The 24061-nt window shown below is 37.4% G+C and overlaps 2 protein-coding genes across 31 annotated transcripts in view; one reads left to right on the plus strand and one right to left on the minus strand.

The window, feature by feature from the left end:
- The window catches only part of IFT57 (intraflagellar transport 57), a 60279-nt gene extending 50188 nt beyond the window's left edge, over positions 1 to 10091 (minus strand). Inside the window, exons 1-4 of one of the 2 annotated variants that reach the window (XM_003825059.4) lie at positions 9771 to 10091; positions 7068 to 7230; positions 6188 to 6306; positions 1571 to 1661 (exon numbers count right to left, since the gene is read on the minus strand). In XM_003825059.4, the coding sequence (XP_003825107.3) occupies positions 1571 to 1661; positions 6188 to 6306; positions 7068 to 7230; positions 9771 to 9982 (585 nt within the window). In that variant the 5' untranslated portion in view covers positions 9983 to 10091. Of the gene's footprint in view, positions 1 to 1570; positions 1662 to 2918; positions 3937 to 6187; positions 6307 to 7067; positions 7231 to 9770 lie in introns of those variants that run through there. The other variant, XM_063602887.1, reaches the window with a different exon arrangement.
- A 73-nt stretch (positions 10092 to 10164) lies between these two features.
- HHLA2 (HHLA2 member of B7 family) overlaps positions 10165 to 24061 on the plus strand; it is a 160680-nt gene continuing 146783 nt past the window's right edge. For 7 of the 29 annotated variants that reach the window (XR_008624802.1, XR_008624809.1, XR_008624801.1 and 4 more), the window contains exon 1: positions 10188 to 10346. The gene's annotated coding sequence lies outside the window, so the exon portion shown is untranslated. Of the gene's footprint in view, positions 10347 to 10605; positions 11048 to 24061 lie in introns of all 29 variants that reach the window. The other 22 variants (XR_008624796.1, XR_008624800.1, XR_008624815.1 and 19 more) reach the window with 11 other exon arrangements.

A 24061-nucleotide genomic window follows, 5' to 3' on the forward strand; every position in this document is an offset into this window, starting at 1 on the left:
CAATTTTCAATGGTGATACAGTTTGGATATATGTCCCCTCCTCTGTCTCTGGTCCTTCTCCCCTCCTCTGCTTCTTCTCTGGCCATGTGAGGTGCCGCTCCCACTTTGTCTTACCATGACTGTAAGCTTCCTGAGGCCCTCACCAGAAGCAGATGCTGGTGCTACACTTCTTGTATGGTCTGCAAAACTGTGAGCCAAAATAAACTTCTTTTCTTTATAACTTACCCAGCGCCTCAAGTATTCCTTTACAGCAACACAAAATGGACTAATACAAATGGCTATATAATACCCTATTCAGATAGCATCTAATCTATTTAATAGTTATTTTTCAGCATTTGCTATTAAAATTATGCAGTGATTAAAACCTCCATAGCATATACTAACTTAAATACTATACTAACCTCAATGCCAAACTTCAATTACTTACTTATTTTAAACTAATTATCTATTGATTTTAAAAATCACCTAAAAATTTAAATTGGTTTATGACAGCAAAATATAGTTGACCCTTGAACAACACGGGTTTGAACTGCATGGGTCCACTTAAATATAAATTTTCTTTCATTTCTGCCACCCCTGAGACAGCAAGACCAACCCTTCCTCTTGCTCTTCTTCGTTAGGCTACTCAATATGAAGACAGGGAAGATACTTTTATGATTATCTACTTCCACTTAATAGTATGTATGTTTTCTCTCCCTTATGGCTTGCTTAGTAACATTTTCTTTTCTCTAGCTTACTTTTAGTGTAAGAATGCAGTATATAATACATATACAAAATATGTGTTAACTCTTTATGTTATTGGTAAGGCTTCAAGTCAACAGTAGGCTATTAGTAAAGTTTTTGGGAGTCCAGAGTTATATGTGGATATTCAACTGTGTGGGGGCCGATGCCCATAACCCCCACATTGCTCAAGGGTCAGCTGTATACTATAAAGTTTTTTTTTTCCCCCAACCATTTCTGCTTCAAATCACATGCACACTTCCTAAAATACCAGGGTCAATCTAATTCTAGTTCTCAGAATTATCTTGAGAAAAAGTTATTTTGTCTCTGTCATCTTTAGCTGCACACTATGGATGGCATGTAAAACATGTAAAAAGGTGCAGATTCTGCCAAACAACTTAAATAATGTTGATCATTTAAAAGCATTAAAAAATTCCTACTCATCCTAATTGTAGATGAATAAAGGAATTCCTTAGAAATGAATGGTATGCGTATAAAGCAGAATTTATTAATCCTAAATTCTTTTGTTCTGTTTTAAATTCTTTATTAGTCACAGTCTATTTAACATCATGAATGGTTAATAAAGTATTTACTCATATAACTAGTGGTATATATTTCCCTGAACAGTTCAAGAACCTCTGCTAAAATTCAGACCTCAATCATTAGAGAATACAAACATTAACTTAACCAAAGGTCTAAATGATGATACTCAGCACTGTATTTAAAAGCTTTTCTTCTTTAGAAACAATGAAATAAAATATATTCCAGATAATGGAAGTCTGGGGGAAATTAAGAGAATGGGAAGTGGCCGAAAGGTGAAAATGAACAGAAAGTTTAGCTACACACATACCACAAATTCTTCATCCACTTTATTTAATGTTAATTCTGCATCATCTTCTGCAACACTTTCTTCTTCTAATTCTTCTACTGGGTATATTGGCCTAAAATAACAAGATTAAACATGAGGTGATAATTTTAATATTTAGTAAGACAAAAAAATCATAATGCAAATATCATGTCCTCTATGCCAGGTTTTGTCCTTTTTCACTCCGCTTCCATAATCACTGTTAAATGTTTCATGTATTTTTCCTAAAACTTTCTATGTAAAAAGCAAAAGTGTTTATCTCCAAATTTATAAAAAATGAGATGATACTATGCATGGTGTTATCCAACTTAATGCTTCTCACTAATACACCACATTTAAATACACATGTATTTCTCATTATTTTTTACATACAAGCACTGTATTTCGTTGAACAATCAATACCATAATTAATGTAACTGGCAGCCTATGACTGAACATAGAGGTTTCTAATTATTTTGCTGGACAATATTGCAAAGATCATCTTTGTACATTTATCATTACACATACCATTTAGAATAAATTTGTTCAAGTGAAATGGCAGGGTAAACAACTTTGTACAGTATTGTTTTGCTATATACTGCCAAAATTGGCTTCCAAAATGTTACCCTAATTTAGACTCCAAACAATACTGAAGGAGAGCGACTCCATCTCCATATATTCACCAATATGATATATAATACAAACTTTAATTTTAGCCAATCAACCAAGTGAAAAAAAATCTCATTCTTGTTTTAACTGCATTTCTTTAGCATGAAAGTGATTGAATATCTTGTCATATTTTAATTGCTTATTTGCACTTCTTTTTTGGTGAAATGTCTATTTATACTATTTACTTTTTGGCTTTTTGTATATTAAGAAAATTAATGTTTTTCCTAACCTCTCAAACATTGTTCCCCTAGTGTATTACTTACAATCTTGGCTATTCAAGATTGTTGCAGTTCTTCTTAGACAGAGTTGGTAACCTTTTCCTACACAGACCCTAGCTTTAACATCATATATTGGAGGCTTTCTGTCATACCACAACCTCTATACTCCTCTGGTCTTTTAATACTTCTAATAGTTTTACTTTTCATATTTACATCTTTGATCAATCTGAAGTTTATTTTAACATAGGTAATAAGAAGGATTCCAGCTTTCTTCTTATTTCCAAAATCTAATTAGTGATCCTAACATTAAACTTTGAAAAAAATCATTTATTCATCAAGATTAATGACACATTTCCTATATTAAAAGTACTTCAATGTATTTGGGCTTATTTATGAAAACATATTTTTTTTCCTTTTTTTAATCCAGTAACAAAGCTAGAGAGAAAACTTGTATTAAAAACATGTACCTGGCTGGGTGTGATGGCTCACATCTATAATCCCAGCACTTTGGGAGGCCAAGGTAGGTGGACTGTCTGAGACCAGGAGTTTGAGACCAGCCTGGGCAACATGGTGAAACCCTGTCTTGACAAAAAAAATAAAAAATTAGCTGGGAGTGGTGGTGTGCACCTGTAGTCCCAGCTATGCGGGAGGCTGAGATGGGAGGATCGCTTGAGCCCGGCAGGCAGAGGTTCACTCCAGCCTGGGCGACAGAGTGAGACCCTGTCTTAAAAACGAAAACCCATGCCTCAATCATATTAAAAAAATACAAAAATCAACATTTACTAATATGCAAAATACTGTGAACTAAATCAATCATCTTAAATAATAAATTGCCTAATTTTTCATTAATTAGAATTCGAAAATATCTCAAAGGCAATGTTCTTCTAGGATTCATTTTGACATTTAGATATATAAAAAATTCATCTATATGTAACGTCTATCTCATTTACATGTTACAGAGCTGACATATTCTCTAATGTTGACTACTTTTCAGCTCCCTCCTTTTATTCCTCATTTAAACACAGTCCTTATAAGTTATCCAAGTCACAGTCTCTTCAATAAATGGTGCTAAAAAACAAAAAAAGAAAAATAAATAGTGGGAAAACTGGATATCCACATGCAAAAGAATGAAACTAGACCCTTACCTCTAACCACTTATAAAAACCAACTCAAAATGGATTAAAGACTTAAATATACAATCTGAAACTGAAACTACTAGAGGAAACGTGGAAGAAAACACTTCATGACATTGGTCTGGGCAAGAATTTTTTGGATAAGACCTCAAAAGCACAGGCAACAAAAGCAAAAATAGACAAACGCGATTACATCAAACTTAAGGAAACAATCAAAAGAGTGAAGAGACAACCCACAGAATGGGAGAAAATATTTGCAAACTACCCATCTGACAAGAACTTAACATCCAGTATGTACAAGAAATTCAAGCAACTCAATAGCAAAACAACAAAAAAACTAGTCTAATTTTTAAAATGGGCAAAAGATCTTCATAGACATTTCTCAAAAAATACGTAGAAACAGCCAACAGATATATGCAAAAATGCTTGACATCACTAATCATCAGGGAAACGCAAATCAAAACCACGATATCATCTCACCCCAGTTAGAATGGCTATTACCCAACCCCTCGCCCCCCAAAATAACAAAGGCTGCTGAGGATATGGAGAAGGGGTAACCCTTGAACACTATTGGTAGGTATGTAAATTATTAGTACAGACACTATAGCGAACACTATGGAGATGCCTCAAAAAACTAAAAATAGCACTACTCTATTATCCAACAATCCCACTACTGATGATATATATCCAAAAGAAATGTAATCGGTATGTTAGAGATATCTGCACTCCCATGTTTATTGCAGCACTATTCACAATACTCAAGATACGGAATCTGCCTAAGTATCCATCAAAGGTTGAATAGAAAATGTGGTATATTTTCACAGTGGAATACCATTCAACCATAAAAGAGAATGCAATTCTGTCATTTGTAGCAACCTGTATAAGCATGGAGGACACTATGTCAAGTGAAATAAGCCAGGCACAGAAAGACAAATATCATAGAAGTAGAGAGTATAATAGTGGTTACCATAGGATGGGAAGGGTAGGGGGAAGGGAGAATAGGAAGAAGTTGGTCAAAGTGGGTGAGTACAAAGTTACAGTTAGGAGGAATAAGTTCTAGTGTTCAATGCACAGCAGGGTGACTACAGTTAACAATATTATATATTAATTAACAATAATATATATTTGAAAATAGCTCATAGAGATTTGGAATTTTCTTGCCACAATAAAATGATAAACGTTTGAAATGATGAATATGTTAATTTCACTAACTTGATCATTGTATATTGTACACATGTATCGAAACATCACATTGTACTCCAAAATTTGCAGTTATGTGCCAATTAAAACTAAAAAATAAATTATCCAAATTACAATACATAGGCCAGGAATAAGATGTGCTGAGAAACAAAGGAAGTGCAAAATAGAATAGTGGTTGAGATATTACACCATAGCTTCTGGTGAATTTAGAATATATTAGTCTATGAATTTAGCAGTTTTTTAAAATGCTAAATACAGCAGCACATCTCATAACTTATCTTCTCTTGAAATTTAATAAAGTATTATGGACCATGTAGCCATTCTTTATATTGTACTAAATAATAATGTTTGGATTGAAGCATATGAAATTGCCATTTTTTAGTTTAAAAATAGATGAATATGAGTAATTTCATATGGCTCATCCCAATGATAACCTAATTCAAGGAAGTTATTAAACTTAATAGGGAGATTATATCTAAAAGAATATAATTGAATATACATTAAAATGTTATTAACAGGGAATAATATATATATGTGTGTGTGTGTATATATATATATATCTTTCTACAGAAGTTAGTTCTAATTAAAAAAAAAAAAAACACTGCTTACTCGCATTTTACCTGAATAGTGCCTTCTACATTCTAACCTATTAATAATCCCAAACTGCAAAGCATAAAATTTATGTTTTCTAATTATAATCTCTATAAATTGAGTTTCCAAATGTTCTATTTCATCCATATGCTCAATATCTATTAAACATCTAAGATACACCAAGCATTATGCTAACAGAGTACTTGTGAAGATTTCATGATTTCTAGCAAGAATGTCAGAATAGTAAAGAACAATTTTATACCATAGGATAAATATAATATAATATAATATAATAATAGAAATAAAGCACTGTCAGTTTGGACACAAAAGCAATGAACAATGTCTAGGAGAGTGTCAGGTAGTTTCTTCAGTATTATTCTTGCCCAGTAACTACTAGCAAAGGAGAAAATCCCACTTAAAGTACTGTATTAATTTCCATTTTTCCTTAAATCTGTAGCTATCAGTTCCCTCTGTGTATATACTATGTTTGTGTGTGTGAACATATGTACAAGAGACTTTAAAAAAATTGTCCAGTATTTACAAAGATATGTAGTCACAGTTAAACCTTTAATAATTACATATTTGAACAGGAAAAGGGCATAATAATATGTAACACATTACTTCAGAATTAGTTTTGAAGACACGAGACATTCTAATTTTGTCTATACTGGCTTTTCTTAATTATCTGTGGTATTTTCAATTTAGAATAGTCAAAAGGAATAATTCTTTTATGTTCAGTTGAACAGCTCTGTACCCTCAGAGGCAAATGCTATGCCCATAAAATTACTATTATCAGGGTGGGTAATGTTTACCTTTTCCAGGTGAAACCAATATATTTCAATGCTTCTTCAGCGAAGCAATCAAGAACATAGCATACATGTTCTCCATAACCTGACTTTAATTTTGAAGGAGGAAAATCTGCAGTTCTTCCCTGAAAAACAAAAGAAAAAACAGGGTATTATTTGTTAGTTATACTCCAAATGTCAAATATTTTAAGCAAAGAACTGCTGAATGGATGTATCACTTTTCTTTCAAATGATTTACAATAACTGTAATTACATTGCTTCATAGAAATCCATTTCAAGTCTTTGTAACCCATTGATACATAAAAATACTCAAAATAAAGACTTTTATTGTTAAAAGTATCAAATTAAAAAGCAATAACATCATAGCCGCAGAACAAATTATTGATCTTATTAGAGTGAAAAGAAACCAGTAAAACTATTTAAACAACTATGTTTAAGGACAGAGTGATTCACTTGTCAAAAATTAATAACATTTGTGCCAAAAATATCTTACTGCCTGCCCAGGAAAAGTCAGAAATGAAAAAGTACAACTGCTGTCATGGTCTTAAGTACAAGTTCCCTTTCAGAATATAAAGTGTTTTGCCTTTGTAGGATTTTTTTTTAATTATCATTTTTTAGATCAAGAATTAACCACCCCAAAATTTACCTCTCAGATATATCAAGATTTTTTTAAAAATATACTACTTTGGGCTAATAAAGAGTATATACTGAACATTTTCAGAAGTGACATTAACATTATAATGTAAACTATTTTAAGGAGGTTTTACCTAAAAATAAATTCATATTTACAGCGGAGTCATCTAAATGGCTAGCATTTGTTATTAAATTACCAGTATTAAAATTCATAACTTGAGAACAAGGAAAAAGAAGGGTCATTTACACTTACAAATGACCGAAGCTCGGATAGTATGTTAGATATGGTTGCATTAGGGTCATCATATTCTTGAGGCTGCTCAAAGGGACGTCCCGCTTTATTAATCAACCAAGCAGCAAGAGTACAAAACATGTAGAACTGTTCGCCAGGGTTGGTAGGCAGTGCAAAATAGTGTCTGTTTCAAAACAAGGAGGAATGGGGGCGGATGTGAAATAATGCAAATAAGTCTATAATAACTAATAGGGCCGAATTCACAATTGTCCAACAATCTTTCTTCCCCCCAAATGGCCATCAAATCAAAAGACCTCAATAATTCACCCTTTGAAGTTTCCAGTAATCCACAGCACTCACATTGAAGTTTTTAAATCAGCAGGATTAGGGCAATTACTACTGTACCCAAAATATTAGATCAAAGACCTTACACCCAGGAAATGTAGTGCATGTTAGAGCACAGAGCATGTAGAATTTTTGCCAAAATGATTTCAGTGTCAGTAATAATATGTAAGTACCTTATGAATGAAAATGGTAATCTGGAAGAACCTCAGAGTTTAAAAAAGACCTCAACGATTACTCATTATGCATTTTTACTGTTTCTAACCTATCACCTATGGTGAACATTTGTTTCTATGTTGGCTGCATATTCAATCACCTGAGGAGCTAATAAAAATACTAGTACTTGACCAAACATTGCTTCTTCCCTCATGAATGAATTAAATCAGAACTTCAGTGAAAGTAGGCCCAGTATGGGGTATATTTCAAAAGATTTCTACATGTTTATAAGGTGTAGTCAGGATTAAGAACCTGTGAATGTCACATCACCAGTCAAACATCTGTGGGCTCTTGCTTAATCCCCTAGTCTACTAAACACAGTTCTACGAGGATCAGTATGATTTATACCTAAACATTATAGGAACAAAACTCACTAGCAACAACATTCAAGTCAGTTTAATCAAAGATCTTATTTGTCTTGTTCATGTGTAGCTATCATTATTATGTTTACAATGTATTTACAACTATTATAACCATTGTCATAAAAATCTGTCGTGTACTCCTTCATGTTTCCCAAACTTTTTCCTGCAGGATAAATGTAAATGTTCTGGAAGATAACAGAAAGCTGGGAAGAAAAAAGGCCATGAAGTCCTTCCAGGTATATGCTCACTATCCTTTCAAAGCACCCACCCACCAAAAAGTCATCTTTTCCTTATCGGCAGATAACTCTTCTAGGGCAGAGGAATGAACACCAATAGATGCTGTAAACCTAGGACAGTGGTTCCCAAACATTAGTGTCCATCAGAATCATCTGGAAGGCTTACTGAAACAGACTGCTAGGCCCCATTCCTATAATTACTGAAAAGGTAGACCTGGGAAAGGGCCTGAGGAATTTCATTTCTAGTAAGTTCCCAGGTGATGCTGATGCTGTTGGTCTGGCGATCACACTTTGAGAACCATTGGACTAGGATATCCCCACACAAATCCATGATTCAAAGTATCCTGCTGAACCCCTGAGGACACAGTGCAAGAGATGACATCAACAGAACCTTAAGGACATTTTGTTTTCATTTTAAAAATATACTTGGAAAAAAATGCATTTTTATTAACATAGGAAATGTTGGTTGTCTATATTATCCTGATCAATTCACTTTAAGTAATAATCCCAGGACTACCTTTTCTAACATGGATCAAGCAACACTACTTTTTCCTTTATCTTTTCTCCGACCATGGAGTAATTTAATATGAACAGTTTACATCAAGCCTACATATCTTTCAATTCAAGTTATTGGAAGAGAGCAGTGGAATGAGATTAAAACTATCAAGGGAAATTATTTGAGCCTGGCTGCAGACATTAAGTACTATAGATTCTTAACACTGATTGCCTTTTATGGAATAAAATAAACAAATGTAAGTATTAAAGTGAAAGAAAAGCTATAAAACTGATTTATCGGGCTACTGCTAAGCTACAGTGATTTGAGGAGAAGGTCCTAGCTGACCACTACCCTCAGCAAGTAATGGCATTGCTTTCAGGATATGTTGGACTTTTCCCCCACCGGAACAAGGGTAAAACTTTAGGTTCTACGATAGGGGGACAATTCAATAGTTGTCATTCGTCTTTTCCACTTTTCAGTTTCTGAGAGTATGGTTATTACAAAGGCAGAAGTCTTTTAAACCATAGCAAGTAATTAACAAGTTTACTAACCGCATTTAAAGTGCTCCTTAACAGGGTCCTAAGTACCCACGGTCCCCAGTTGTATGAACAGGGTCTTAAACAACAACAAAAACCCCAAACTAGAAAAAAAGCCTTAAGTGATAATGGCATTCCTCTCTGGAGACGAGATTTTGGACGGTCTTATAATTTTTCTAGACATTTTCTTGTGTTTTTCTGAGTTTTCTACAATGAGTATTTGTTTCATCTTTACAATCAGAAAATATAGTTTGTGTTTTGTGGTAATGCGTGTGTGTTGGAAAAAAACAGGCAAGCTGTCTTCCGATCCTTTCTGCCGTTCCAAAACTTATTCTCTCTACAAAAATACCAAGTCAGGGCTGCGTGAGCTCCACGGACCTCCCGGGAGTTTGGGGTGAAGTGCCCTTCCCTGGCTAGGAAGACGGAGGCAAGGAATTGCTAACCCGCTCTCACGAAACTGGTTCCCAGCAGGACCAAGGAGGGCATCTCCCTGGGGGCTAGCAGGCACCCGGGCGCTCGGGGACGCCGGCACCCACCTGGACGGGGCCTTCAGGTTGCTCTTCCGGAGGAACTCCTCCTCGTAGCGGAGCAGCTTCAGCTTCTCCACCAAGTCCTCCATCACCACGAACATGTGGTAGGCCGCGCCGGGCCCCCGCTCCAAGACCACTTCCCCGGTCCCTTCGCCACGGGACCTAGGCACCCCATCTTCCAAACCCGACGTCGTGATAACGGCCAGAGCAGCAGTCATCGCAGAACGGACAGAGTCCAGCGTGGGCTCAGGCCCACAGACCTCTGCGGCCTAAGCCGCCAGCCCTGCTGCAGCCAGTACAGCCACGACCGGTTACCAGGCGACCACCGGACAATCCGTCACTAGGGAAACTAGACTCCGCCTCCTTCCCTCCAATCAGGGCGGCTTTCCTGAATGACGTCACCTGTGGCCCTCTTCTTGCCCTGCCTCTGCGGAAATGGTGGTCGGGAAGCAGCCCCGCCCCTCATGGAGGCGTGGCGTTCGCGCCCCATTCCCGGCTGCGTCTTCTCCCTCGCTGAAAGTCTGAAGGGAGCCGGCTTACGTTTCTGCTCCGCTTGCCTAGTGAGTCTTGAGCTGGCTTGAGGTGTGTTGGACCTGGTGGTTGCTAAAAGCAATTAAGCGGGCATCTGGGTCAGCTAGTAGCTGTTAAAAAGATTAAAGGGAGGTGAAGACGTGTAGCACTGAAGGCTGCACTGGCTCACTGATACCTTTATTTTCTCAGAATTGAAAAGTTTTTCATAGTTGTAAAGATAGTCAATACCATAGGTTTCACTTTTACTGCAGGAACTTTCCAACGAGAGGTTTCTCTCGTTCTTTCTTTAATTTTATCTTTCTCTCACTAGGCAATGCTGCACTTAACAGTATATTGTAAAGCTTGAAGTACTGTATTACGTTGCCTGGCTGTTACTCCAGTGCTAGGAAAGTGGTTGGAAGGATGAGGAAGACAATGAACAAAAGGAGGCATTTGGAAGGATTTGTTTTACTTCAAAAACAAGAATACTAAGCTTCCATCCTGCTGCTTAATCTGTTTCAAACCCATTACGTGTAGTATAAAGTGTTTCGGTACTTCGTTAAATCCAAAAGAACAGAGATGGTCTTAAAAGGAATTTCCCTGCCCTAAAGCTCTAAGGGTGGCTAAAGATAGGGTGTTACTACTGTATTCTGCAGTTATTGACCTAGAAAATTTAAGAAAAGGTACATAACTGACCACAGAAATGGCCCAGCTTTACAGTTTTCAAAAGGCTTCTGTATTAGGCAATTTTCTTAACAGTTGCAAAAAATGAGGTAAGTGGTGGATGCCTGGCAGTTTTTGGGAAGAAAACTTAATACAAGAGATTGAACATATGTTCATGTTTATAACGTGACTTTTAAGGGCTCTCTGATCTCTTGTATCTGCCACTACAAAATATAGAAGGGCTACATTTTTGGACAACTGAAATTTGAAATGTATCTACAATATCCTGTTTTTATTAGAAAAAATGAGAACACTTTTCATTTTAATCCGTCTACAGCTAACTTGTTTCTGATACTAATAAGGTTATCAAAGTGAAAAGTCAGAAGGGCAAATACCATTTTTTCATTAAAGAAAGGAAGTACATAAAATTACAGACTTATGTAGAGAATAACCTGAAGGGCAGCCCACTGAGAATTGCTTTTTAAATAAATAACATTGCTTGCCTACCACAAGTCATGAGCCAGCTGCTTTTAATAAAGTTGAGTGAGAAAATTGGATTTGATGTTACCCCACTACCAAATTGATCTTTCCTGGTCTTTGCCTTTTTGAAACAGTGATTCTCCCCGATAAGTCCATACCCCAACCACCACCACATGTGCAGCTTGGGGGTGTTATATGTATGTATAACAGTCACAGTAGTGTAAGATAGATGTATGGCTTTATAAGACTGAAAAATGAAAGCTTAGATATGTTTTGGGGTCCTAAGTTAACTAACAAGCAAACTGGAGCTTTTTACATGACTCTGAAAAAGCTCTCAGACTTTGAAAGTAAATTTATTACACTCAGGGAGGGAGATGTTCCTGCCAGGCTTGCTGCCTACTTAAGATGTTCTGACATTTTCAGGAAGTTACGTAACACAGTATGAAATAGTCAAACGTTGCTTTTTAGCTGATAAATCCTCCAGCAACGTATGTATTTTAACTTGGGGGAAACAAAACGACTCCCAGGGTCTTAGCCATTTCCTTCCCAGGTAAAATACTGACACAGCCTGGCCTGAAAGCAGTATACAGAATAATTTCCCCCCTTAATTGTGAAGAAGAAAAAAACCCGAAAATATAAAGTATTTCCAGTAATTGTGGCACAAAGAGAACAAAAAAGCTAACTGTTCAATACTGCATGTTTCCCCAATAAAAAGTTTTAGAACACTGAAATTTCATTGTTTTGTAAAGCCCAGGGATTATTTTTGCTGATTCCTTGTTTACCTGTAATAGTTTGTAACACATCAAAAGATCTTTTCCTTGATAGTTTTCTTCATGTGTGTGAAAATGCACTCAAATCCTCTTCTAGCTGTTTCAGCCACTTGGAAACTTTGGGGAATACAGTTGTATCAGGTTTTTTTTGTTGTTTTGGTTTGCAGGACTAGTTTATTTGTTGACTAAGGAGTTAGAGCTTGAAGAGAATGAGCCATGTTCATTCTTCCTGTAAAATCTCAGTTTCATCCCTGGTTTTACTGTATTGGCCACTATTAATAGCTGGCCTTCTGACTTTGACTTTTATTTCTTTCAAACTATCTGTGAGGTAATTGAAAGTAACTTTTTTTTTTTTTTTTTTTGAGACGGAGTCTTGCCCTGTCACCAGGCTGGAGTGTAATGGCACAATATTGGCTCACTGCAACCTCCGCCTCCTGGATTTAAGCGGTTCCCCTGCCTCAGCTTTTTAAAACTCGTGGATCTTTCTGTGAAACTCTGAAAACTAAATAGCATTCCAGGCTGGGCACGGTGGCTCATGCCTGTAATCCCAGCACTTTGGGAGGCTGAGGCAGGCGGATCATTTGAGGTCAGGAGTTCGAAACCAGCCTGGCCAACATGGTGAAACCCCCGTCTCTACTAAAAATACAAAAATTAGCCAGGCGTGGTGATGGGCGCCTGTAATCCCAGCTACTCAGGAGACTGAGGCAGGAGAATTGCTTGAACCCAGGAGGCAGAGGTTGCAGTGAGCAGAGATGGTGCCACTGCACTCCAGCCTGGGCAACAGAATGAGACTTTGTCTCAAAAAAAAAAAAAAAAAAAGTATCCCAGTCAAAGCCAATTTAAGCTCAATGGATTTCCCTGAAAGGTGCTTAGCAAGGCTGGGGGTGAAAAGGAGGCAGATTCTAGAATAGAGGAAGGCTTTCCAGCTGCACCTTCAAATAGAAGAGCAAATCCTTCAGGCAAACTGGGTAGGCTTAAAGAACAAAGCTGTGCTGTGTTATAAATGGCTTAGTACCACCCATTTGGGTTGTTAAAAACTTAGAAAATCGCTAACTGAATAAATCTTCCTTGAAACTATAGAGAAGGAAAAACTTTTTCTGCCCTCTTTGGTTCAATAGCGGGGCCTGTGAATTAAATGAACATAAGACAAGTAAACAGAAAAAAAGCACACAAATTTTATTTAATATTTTTACATGCACATGGGAGCATTCAAAAGAAAAATGAAGCGGATAGGACCAACAGCTTATATGCCTTTTTTTTTTTTAAAGAAAACAAAGAATGATACATTTGTAGGGAAGTGACAAGACAAAGGAAAAGGGATTTAAGGTTGACAAACTGTAGACAAGTGACTAGGAAAAATATGGGTAAAATTAGTGGAAGATAAAGATTATTTTAATAGGTTTGTTTCTGCAGACCCATTTTAGCATTAATTTCCAGGCTCCCATCATAAAAATGTTATTTCCTGGTACAGGGATGGCTTCTTTCTCATGGGAAATTTTATGACTTGCTTTTAAGTAGGAAGGGGAAGGTCAGAGAGCCCTTCATATATCTGCTGTATCGCAGGTGCCTTCAGATCACAATAATCAGTATGCAACAGCAGCATATTTTGGGGTGGCATGTTCTAAGCCCCATTCAACCTCATCAAAAGTGTCTGCCAAAAATCTAGAAGGAAAAAAATCATATTTATTTGTAAATCGTTAAAAGCGGTGCCTCGTAAAGCAATTTACATTACCTCTTCAAAACTGCCCTATAGACCAGAACCAGTGCACTCAGACAAAAAAAATAGGAGTAACTATTGCAGTTGCTGTGATTAATTAAAATATCCAAGAGAATCTACAGACATGCTATTAAGATAGCTCAGCAAGTTTGCCATATATGAGGTCCAAACTAAAAAGAGTTATTGGATGCATAGTATTCTATTGACTATTTTGAATTAAAAGCACTTAAAACCCCAAAAGTTACTGGAGATGATAGTTAGAAAAACAAACCTCATAATAAGCAACACACAGCACCCAGGAACAAACCTATCATTATCTTTATAGAGAGATTGTTAAACTTTACTGAAAGTTTTGGAAAAATTCAAATAGGAATACAATGTTTATAATGAGAAAAGTCAGCATATTTGCCCAATCTATAAATTTAGCATAATTTCAACTATAATTCCAGGAGGGCTATTCTGAAATTCATATGTAAGCATAAATTTTAAAGAAGTCTGAGGTAGGAATTACAATGTATCAGATAGCAAGATTCCTAATAAAAGTATAAATTAATGATATTATCAGAATATATACAAAATAGCCTGAAAGCAGATGAGCATTCATATGGAAACTTAGTTTGCAGCAGAATCAGTGTTACCTCCTAGTGGAGAAAAATGAGCTATTCGCAAAATGCTATTAAAACTATGGGCTATCCATATGGAAATAAAATTACATCTATGACTTCCATCACATAAATTTCAGATGGATTGAAGACAAATGTAAAATATTTGTAATGTGTAGAAGAAAGCAGTATCTTTAACCTCAATGTAGGGAAGGAGTTCGTAAAAGACAAGACTTAAAAAGAGAAACTTATAAAAATTTAAGAACCCAGATACAAAATAGGGCTTTATAAACAGTGAATAAAGAAGATACTTGTGAGCCCTATAATATCAATGGATTAATCTCCAGGATACACAAGTAGGTCACTGCAAAGCCTCTGCCATTCTAGAGGATTGTAGGTGGGTTCGTTTAGGTTGGGGTTTCTCATTCTAAGCACTATTGCCATTTCAGGTTGGATCATTGTTGGAGGACTGTGTGTGCATTCCAGGATGTTTAGCAACATCCTTGGCCTCTACCCACTAGTTGCCAGTAGCACCACCCCTAATGGTAACAACGAAAAATGTCTCTGGACATTGCCAAATGGCCCCTGGTCAGGGGTGGGAGTGGGTGGCGGGGGGGCGGGGGTGGGAGGGCAAATCACCCTGATTGAGAACCACTGCTCTAAATTCGTGAATGGAAATTGCAAATGCCTTTATAAGGACCAGGCACGTAAAGGTAAATGAGTGACATGTGTGTGAGAGACTTATGGGGACCCTGAAAATTCATGCACCATCTCAAGGAGGGGGCATTTTTGTCAGGCAAGAATGCAGCCCAACTTTGCAATGTGTTCTGATTTTGCAAGGATCTGAAGCTAGATTTGTATGTCAGTGTGAGATCCTAATGCTCTTGAGGGTGACCTTTTTGCACAGAAAATATTTCATGGGCCACTTTAGTTGTTAAAGATATTTATTAATACAGTAAAGTTCAAAATTTAGAGGCCTTGTTCTGAACTTTTTAGTTTGACATTCAAATCTTGTTCAATTTATAAATGTAGTAAATTTGTTACAGCTATTTAAGGGGGTGGGGGGTGGTTTACAATTTAAATTCCTGTAGAGGTTTTATTTGTTTATAAACTCATTATATTCTCTTTAATGGCTGACAAAGCATTCCAGATACTGATAAATTCCCTAAATCTAAAAGTAAAAGAAAAAGAGATGGTGGAGGGGGTTAGTAGTGGCGGGGTGGGTAATGCAGTGGATAAGCTCTATTAAGTATTCCAATACTGTTTGTAAACATAGCTTTCAATGTAAAACCAAAAGTCAAAGTTATTCAATTACATGTTATAAACTGGAGTCACAAGTCAGCCTGTTTCTTTAATAGGCCAAAATTTCAACCTTTAGATACTTAAATATCAAATATGCACAAATCATTCTTCAACAGAATTATCACTGCTATGGGCTTACTTTCATCATTGCTGTACTTCATGTCAAAACATTCCAGGATTAAAATATATTCAGCCTGGGAAAGAATTATCCCAGTCTAAGACTAAGAAGTTTCCCCATCCAATGGATTAATACTGCGAGATTCCTGAGCCAAGCATAGAAGGAATTCTTGTCTAAACTGCAGTTACTTTTGCACTGACCTAATAGTTAACTGCTTCAGCTGACTTTTGCTCTCAAGGTAGAGAAATGCCATCCAATTATATTGTACATATTACAAGGCTTTGTTTGGCTCCATGGTGTCGTTTTCTTCAGGGAGAAACAAAATGTATGTGTGAAGTGACTTCAGGTTACTATCCCTGGGTAAGTGATGTGTATGATTATTTAAGGGTTTCAAGTAGGTGTGTGCTGATGGGGGCTGGGGTAGATGACATTCGAATTTGCATTTTAGAGTTCTGGCAATAATGTAGAGAAGGGACTACAGAAAGGTGAAAATTGATTCAGAAGGTGATTTGAATAGTTCAATGAGAGATTGTCCTAAACTAGGATGAGTGGCAATTACAATAGTGAAAATATGATAGTTAACAGACTTTAGGAAGCAGATTCAACAGAACTTAGTAACCGACCCCATGAGATATTCTCTAAGGCATGAAAGGCACTATGAAGTTGGCCCACTTTGGGGCAAGAAAGGTAGTCTTTATACCACTGTATCACTGGAAACTCTGAGCTTCCCCAGACGTCTGTTGTTGGGGTGGCTCTTATTGGCCAAAGGTAATTTTCTGGAAAAAGATGCAGCTGTGAACACTGAACAGCCAATACTCATAGCAGCTGGAGGGTGAGTACAGCAGCCTAATGAAAGAGGAATCTGGGCAGGCACCAGCAGCTTTTGCTACAGTAGTTGACGTTAAAATACAGTTCTTCTGAATTTCTTTATGTGGAATATGTACTGAAGTAGTGTAACTTAGATAAAAAAAAAAATAAGGTTGCTAAAGGTACAAACCATACAAACTGTCAGATAGGAAAAATAGCATATAAGTAACTGCAAATATTGAAACATTCAGCCTAGTTTCCTGATAAGAGTTCTATTGCATCATGTATATTAGTAACACTTTGATTTGATACATTTTGGGTACTAACAAGAAGGATTGATCTGATCTGTCAGAGTTTTGAAGGTTAAATAGAAATTGGTTTATTCTTCAAGGGCTAGATTTAAAAGATTCAATTTATTTTACAGTCTGGCACAACATTCTTCCCCTAAGGAAAAATTAGATTTAAGACAGAGAGTAGTGTTAAAAATAAATGTCATAGGAGAAAGCTCTCTTAATAGGGCTCCCTAGAGCCTAACAAAAGCAGAATCTGCTAGATGCTACCTCCTGTGGAATTATCATACTTTCATTGTACAACTCTGAATCTCAATGCACAGTATGCCAGACTTTCTGATGGCCTGTTTCACAGATAGTTATTGGCGCCTTATCTTGAGGTTTTGGAAACGGTTGCCCAAACCATTACACGGTAATAAAATGTTAAGTCCAAATGCCTTATTTTTATTCGTAGCTCCTTCCTATTTGTGGAGACGAATTCCTACTCCACACCTGTACATTTTGCTTCTGAAGAGAAAAAGTAATCCATTTTGCATTTGCATCTAGTAAGATTTTAATGAGAGATTATTTTCTTTCTGAAGGTGAGAGTGTGAAAAACCAAACTAATAGATCCAGGGATCAGATTTTGGCTTTTTGGCAACTACAGAGAGAGGAAGAAAGTATTTTCTAAGATTTATGTATTTATGTATTTATTTTGGTACAACAAACACTTTAGCACATATAATATGTTAGGCACTGGGTTTTGGATGGTAATGCAAAGACTCATGGGCCTGGTGTCTATGCCCAAATAGCTCATGCTTTAATGCAGAGACACATGTACTTGGCAACTGAAACACAGTATGATAGAGAAGTAGAGAGTGTTTGGGATGTAAGCTTTCCAGACATTTATTTAACCCCTCCAAAAAACAGAATTGATTTCTTCCTCTCTGTACCCCCATAGCCTATGGTACTTCCTCTCTCTGGAGTCTCATTTTTATCCTGTGCATGGAAGGATCAGGAAGAATTAGGCAAGGGAAATTAGTAGAAGAAGCAATATATTTGAAGTAGGTATCCTGCCTTGAGAGGCAAACTTCAGAGCAAAGGTGATGGTTCCTTTCTTTTGTGTCTAATATGGAGGCTGGTGCTGTTTACCATTTTGCCTAGGTGTACAGGGGTATAAGCTGACTCTCTTTGGCTAAGAACTTCAGTAAGGGGTCTGCCAGATATAGTCAAGTATTTCCAGGATCTAGAAGCAACATGTGTATCCACTAAGAATTCGAATTGGAACGTGTTTAATTTCATTCCAAAGAACTCACCCCAAAAAAGTCCTAAATCAAAGGCATAAACTAAAATATTTTTAGTGAATTTCTAACAACTTATAATTTTTACTAGATCTTTTGCTTGATCTACATGCCCAGTGTATACTTTTTCTTTTAATTGTTACTACAGACTTCAGAGGAATACTATAAGCTCTGTAAAAGACTTTTCTTCCTTCTACCCAGTACCACAAGGCAGAGCATGGATTTATAATAGCAACTTTCTGAGGAAGAGTAGACAATTGAATGTAGGCTTTATGGTTATCTAAGCCCCAAGAAAGAAGGGGAGATCCTCCCCATAGTTTAACCATAAAGTAGAAGTCAATAATGATTTTCCTTTTACCTCATAGAGTTGTGCAAAAATGGCTGACCATCTACCAGCTCATTCTTTCTCTATTAATGTGAAATGTTTATGCTTATGCTATGGTGTTAATATGTGACCCCTCCAAAAGTCATTTTGAAATTTAATTGCCATTTTAATGGTATTAAGAGGTAAGACCTTTAAGAGGTGATTAGGCTGCACGAGGCTTCATCTTCACGGGTGGGATTGGTGTTGCTATAAAAGGATGGGTTCAGCCCTCTCTTGCTCTATCTCTCCATTTCATTTTTTGCCATGTGAGGACACAGCAAGAAGGTCCGTGCTAGATGCCAGCACCTTGATATTGGATTTCCTAGCCTCCAGAACTCTGAGCTAATAAATTTCTGTTTATTATAAATTACTCAGTCTCAGGTATTCTTTTAGAGCAGCACAAAATGAACTAAGACAGCTCATGTGGTCCATTTCTAGACTTCAAACTTCAAACTGACTTCAGTAGATATTTTTGCTTATTTTTATGCCGTCTAAAACTGTTTTTGTGGCTTTAGAGTAAGATTTGCTCTTTGGTAGAACAACCCACCTTTTCCTTTCTCTCAGTCTTCTTGATTACTGTACATTTATTTTTTAAGATGAACTATAAATGTATTTAATCTTGAAATATATACTCTAAATATACTTTTAATAGATAGTATTGAGCATATCATCCAGGGATACAGTGTGTACTATCTGAGTCTCTTATTGGGCTAAAAAGGTCACAGAAGAACTCACTTTTTTTTATTATTACATTGACATTTTATTTTAAAACAAACACTTGCTATTTTCCTTATGCTAGTAAGTTAGCACTGTAGAGTATGAAAATTTCATATTTTACTTTCTGAAGGCAAGAACAGACTATTACACTGTGAAAGATTTTAATCTCCTCAGCTTCTTGAAGGAAGAATAATACTTCTGAAATGGGAAGAGGGAGCTTTTATAAGGAAAATTAGAAATGCCTCAGAGGATCTTGCTCTTTCAAAGGAAACACCAACTCTTTTTATAAAATAAAAAGCAAAAGATCTTTATTCTTGCTTGGAATACAATGACAGCTTCCTTATAGTTTTCCCTCCAGATCTACCCCTCTTTCAGTCTTTTGTCTACATTGTTCCCAAAGTAATCTTCCTAAAATGCAAATATGGACATGCCTCTGTACTACCCGACATTCTTACATGGTTCCCCTATTCAGGACAATATTCAGTTTTCTTAGCTTGCTGTGTAAACGCCAGGGACAGATTCAGGCTTTGTGGGGCTTGAAGCTTATACAGTTGGTGGGGGTGGGGGTGAGGGAGGCATAATTTTTAATAAAAAATACCAAATTTTGAATTTGAAATCAGCTACAGTACTTTGGAAGGGAGCATGCAAGTAAAGCTCCCTGGAACATAAACTGCGCTACTCTCTTGGTACATCTGCCTCTACTGGGGAATTGTTTTATCATCTGAAATGAGGTGAGGTTACCAGATCAATAAATAATGACCAAGATAGGCTGGGCATGGTACCTCATGCCTATAATCCCAGTATTTTGGGAGGCTAAGGCAGGAGGATTTCTTGAGCTAAGGAGTTCAAGACCAGCCTGGGCAACAACGAGTTAAGACCAACCAACTCTGTCTTAAATAAATAAATAACAACCAAGGTAAAGTAACTATCCAACAAGCTGACATTGCTTATAGCCCAGAGATCTCTGACTAGAATTCAAGAGTTAAGGTGGCTGCATATAGCCAGGATGGTGCTTCCTATCAAGAAACAGACTTGCTGACCCTTTATTATAGTCATCATTAAAAGGAAAATATTATGCTCATAGTTTTAAGACTAAATTGTTTTCATATAGGTTCAAGTTTGGCCCTTAAATCACCTAATTAAATAAAATTAGTTAAATTACTTTCCTGTGATTTGAGATTGCAACCCTCTACCCGGGCAGCAACTAACTTCCTGTATTAATCCTTTATTATCTGGTTGAAACATTTATTTAACAATCTTCCTGTCTGGCTGAGTCACAATTCTTAATGATATTTTAATGGTGGCTGATTGGATTCTGTATCTTTTACACCTTTTTCTGGCTCTGCAGTCAATACCACTAAAGTCATGCTAATGGCCCTATGATTAACCCCTCATGCCAGACAAGGGGTCTTCCCCAGTTGAAACTGGAGAAAATTTAATGATAGGAATGCTACACATATTCTGTCGTCATTTTGTCCTACCCTATATAATCATCCTCTCTTCATACTGTAAATTTTAGTCCTCCCTTTTGTTTCCTCTATAGCCTCTTAAAAAAAAAAAGCAGTGATTTCTTATTCTTTTATCTTTTGTGACCTTTCTCAAAGTATTTATGTTAGGTTGGGTCCTCCAAGAAGCAGAGGCCAAAATGGGATTAGATATGTAAAAATTTTATTAGGCTATTTGCCTGGGATAGAACATGGGAAGGGACCACAGTCAGATTTTGATGCAAGGCTGTTCACAAGTGAAGAGTAAAGGGAAGCAAGCTTGGGTGGAAGTGCTTGCTTTATGCTGCCATGCAGTCTAAGGGCCCCCACTTAAAGCTGGCAGCCTTCTGCATCATCCTATATATGGGCCAGATCAATATTCTTAGGTTTGGAATCTGTTACCTCCAGAAACCAGAAAGGCTTTCAAAATGCTGTGCTTCCTTCTTTGTGTAGGAGATGCAAGATACAATAGTTTGTCTTTTATTTTGGAGAGGTTGTCTCAGCAGGCCCCCAATCACTGGATCCCCAAAACGTAACTGAAGTGACTGCACCTGACTCTTTGTTGGGTTAATTTCTCATGCTCTAGAGTGCACGCGTCTTACCGAGGCCTCTAGCATACTAATCACCTCTTGCTCCCACTCAATCAGCATCATGTCACAGATATAATGGGCCAGTGTCATGTTCTATGGAATGTCCTGGAGGTCCAAATCTCTTCGGACTCTGTTATGACAGAGGACGGGACAGTTAACATAGCTCTGAGGAAAACTTTAAATAGATATTGTCTATTCCTGTGAATGCAAACTGTTTCTGATCCTCTTTCCTGATTGGGCTTAAATAGAATGTATTCACTAGATCAGTGCCTGCATAATGTGTATCTGAGGACAAATTTGTTCTATCAAGGATACCATGCTGGGCACAATAGCTACAAACTAGGATACTTCTTGGTTGATTCTGTGATAGTCTACAGTCATTCTCCAGGAGCCATCTGGTTTTTGAAGGAGCCAAAGTAGCAAATTGAATAGAGATACAATAGGAACCACGATTCCTGCATCCTTCAGATCTTTAATGCTGTCACACATATTTGCCTTGCCTCTCCAGGTGATACTATATTGTTATTTATTTACTGCTTTGGGATGGCAGTTTCAGAGGTTTCCATTTGGCTGTTCCCGCTGTAACAGCTCTTACTCCACAGGCTAGAAACCTAGTGTGGGGATTACTTTACTTGCCAAATGTATCAGTTTTATTCATGCATTCAAGGACTCCGTTGTCATGAAACATAGTTGCTGTGGTGAGGCAGAGTTCTTCTAAGGCCCCAGGCCCTTCTTTAGCCTATGGGTTATAGATGTGAACATTTGTTGTGGTCTGGGAACTGACCAAGCAAGCAATTGTGACATTGTTGGGCAGCCACCCAGCATCCTGCTCCTCCATTCTTGTCTTTATTTCATTGTAGTGTTAAGCAGCATCCTTGTTAACTGCCCATCTGTTTTGCCCCTAGAACTATGATGCTCTGTTAACCATCTCCACAATTCCCTGTGGGTCAAGCAGCCTTGGCCGCCCCCGGCCTTGCCAGTCATTATGGTAATTACAGCCTCCTGCCTCCTGATAATAAGTGCTGCCATCTGGCCTCTATTACATCAAGGCCCCATCATCTTAATGATATCAATCAGGCCAGCTATGTGACTGCCTCTAGTATCATCATCCCTTGCCTACAGAGGGAACCATCACAGAGTTCCTTAGTGGTGCTAGTGCTCCTATCACCAATATATTCCTGATGGCCTTGGGGAATGGTGTGTTCTCTAGGCCCTTCTGAGGAACATAATCTTCTGGTGGGTTTTCTGGCCATATGGCGTATATCCATTCTACATGTCTGCTTTCCTCAGCCTCAACTCCTTCATCTGCCTACTTCTAGGGCACCTTGAACATTCCCACTTTATTGAGAATTGGCTAGGCTTCTAGGAGCTACACCAGCTGTAAGTTTACCCATCCCCTGGAGTCCTTGCTAGGGTGTTAAATCCTGGGTCTTGAGAAAGTGCTCCCAAGTCAATGAATTCTTTTTATGCAGTTGTACTTTCTGGCCTCTTTGATCAAGCACTTCTAAAATCCACTTTTGGGAGGAATTCACTGACTCCTGCTCATATATGCCAGCTCATTCACATAATTCTTTAGGTATAAAGTCCCTTTCCTTCTTTATAAGGCCCAGCACATCCCCAGGTGGGTTACACTGGGATTTAACCCTAGTTATTGGCCTGGGAGCTAAGGAGAGGTAGTAGAGGTAGCCTTCCAGGGCATCATCTGTTACCTTATATGGGCAAGACTCCTGCTGTGCTGGGAGATGCTCCAGAAGTACTAGTTCTTACTAAGGAAAGGTGGGCTACCTCTGCAATCTTACAGGATCTGGAAGGTTGCAGAGTCAACCTCCTCAGAACATTCAGTCTCTTTTTTCAGTTCCAGGTTTTCTCCATCAGGGAACTGATACTTACAAAATTGATTTGCCTTAGCTTAATATTAAAATATCTCTGCCTACTTCAGGGTAGTGAGACTTCTTAGGGCTTGAAGTTTAAGCATTCCAGTGAGAAAGGAACATCATTTATGATAGCATCTACTGTATTGTATTGGTCATAAGCCTACTCAGTCTCAGGAGGAGGGAACGAAAATACCTTTTTAAAAAAACTTTTATTTTAGGCTTGGAGGTACATGTGAAGGTTTGTTACATAGGTAAACACATGTCATGGGGGTTTGTTGTACATATTTCATCACCCAAGTATTATTGTGATAACACAATAGTTATCATTTATGCTTCTCTCCCTCCTCCCACCTCAAGTAGACCCTTGTGCCTGTTGTTCCCTTCTTTGTGTTCATAAGTTCTTATAATCTAGCTCCCACTTATAAGTGAAAGCATGCAGTATTTGGTTTTCTGTTCCTGTGTTAGTTTGCTAAAGATGATGGCCTCCAGCTCCATCCATATTCCCACAAAAGACATGATCTTGTTCTTTTTTATGGCTGCATAGTTTTTCATGGTGTATATGTACCACATTTTCTCATCTAATTTGTCCTTGAAGGGCATTTAGGTTGATCCCATGTCTTCGCTATTGTGAATAGTGCGGTAATGAATATTTGTGTGCCTGTGTTTTTATGGTAGACGTGTTCCCTTTGCTCCACTAACTCACCAGCATCTGTTACTTTTTGACTTTTT

The sequence above is a fragment of the Pan paniscus genome, chromosome 2 (genome assembly GCF_029289425.2).
Source record: "Pan paniscus chromosome 2, NHGRI_mPanPan1-v2.0_pri, whole genome shotgun sequence".
NCBI classification, from domain to species: Eukaryota; Metazoa; Chordata; class Mammalia; order Primates; family Hominidae; genus Pan; species Pan paniscus.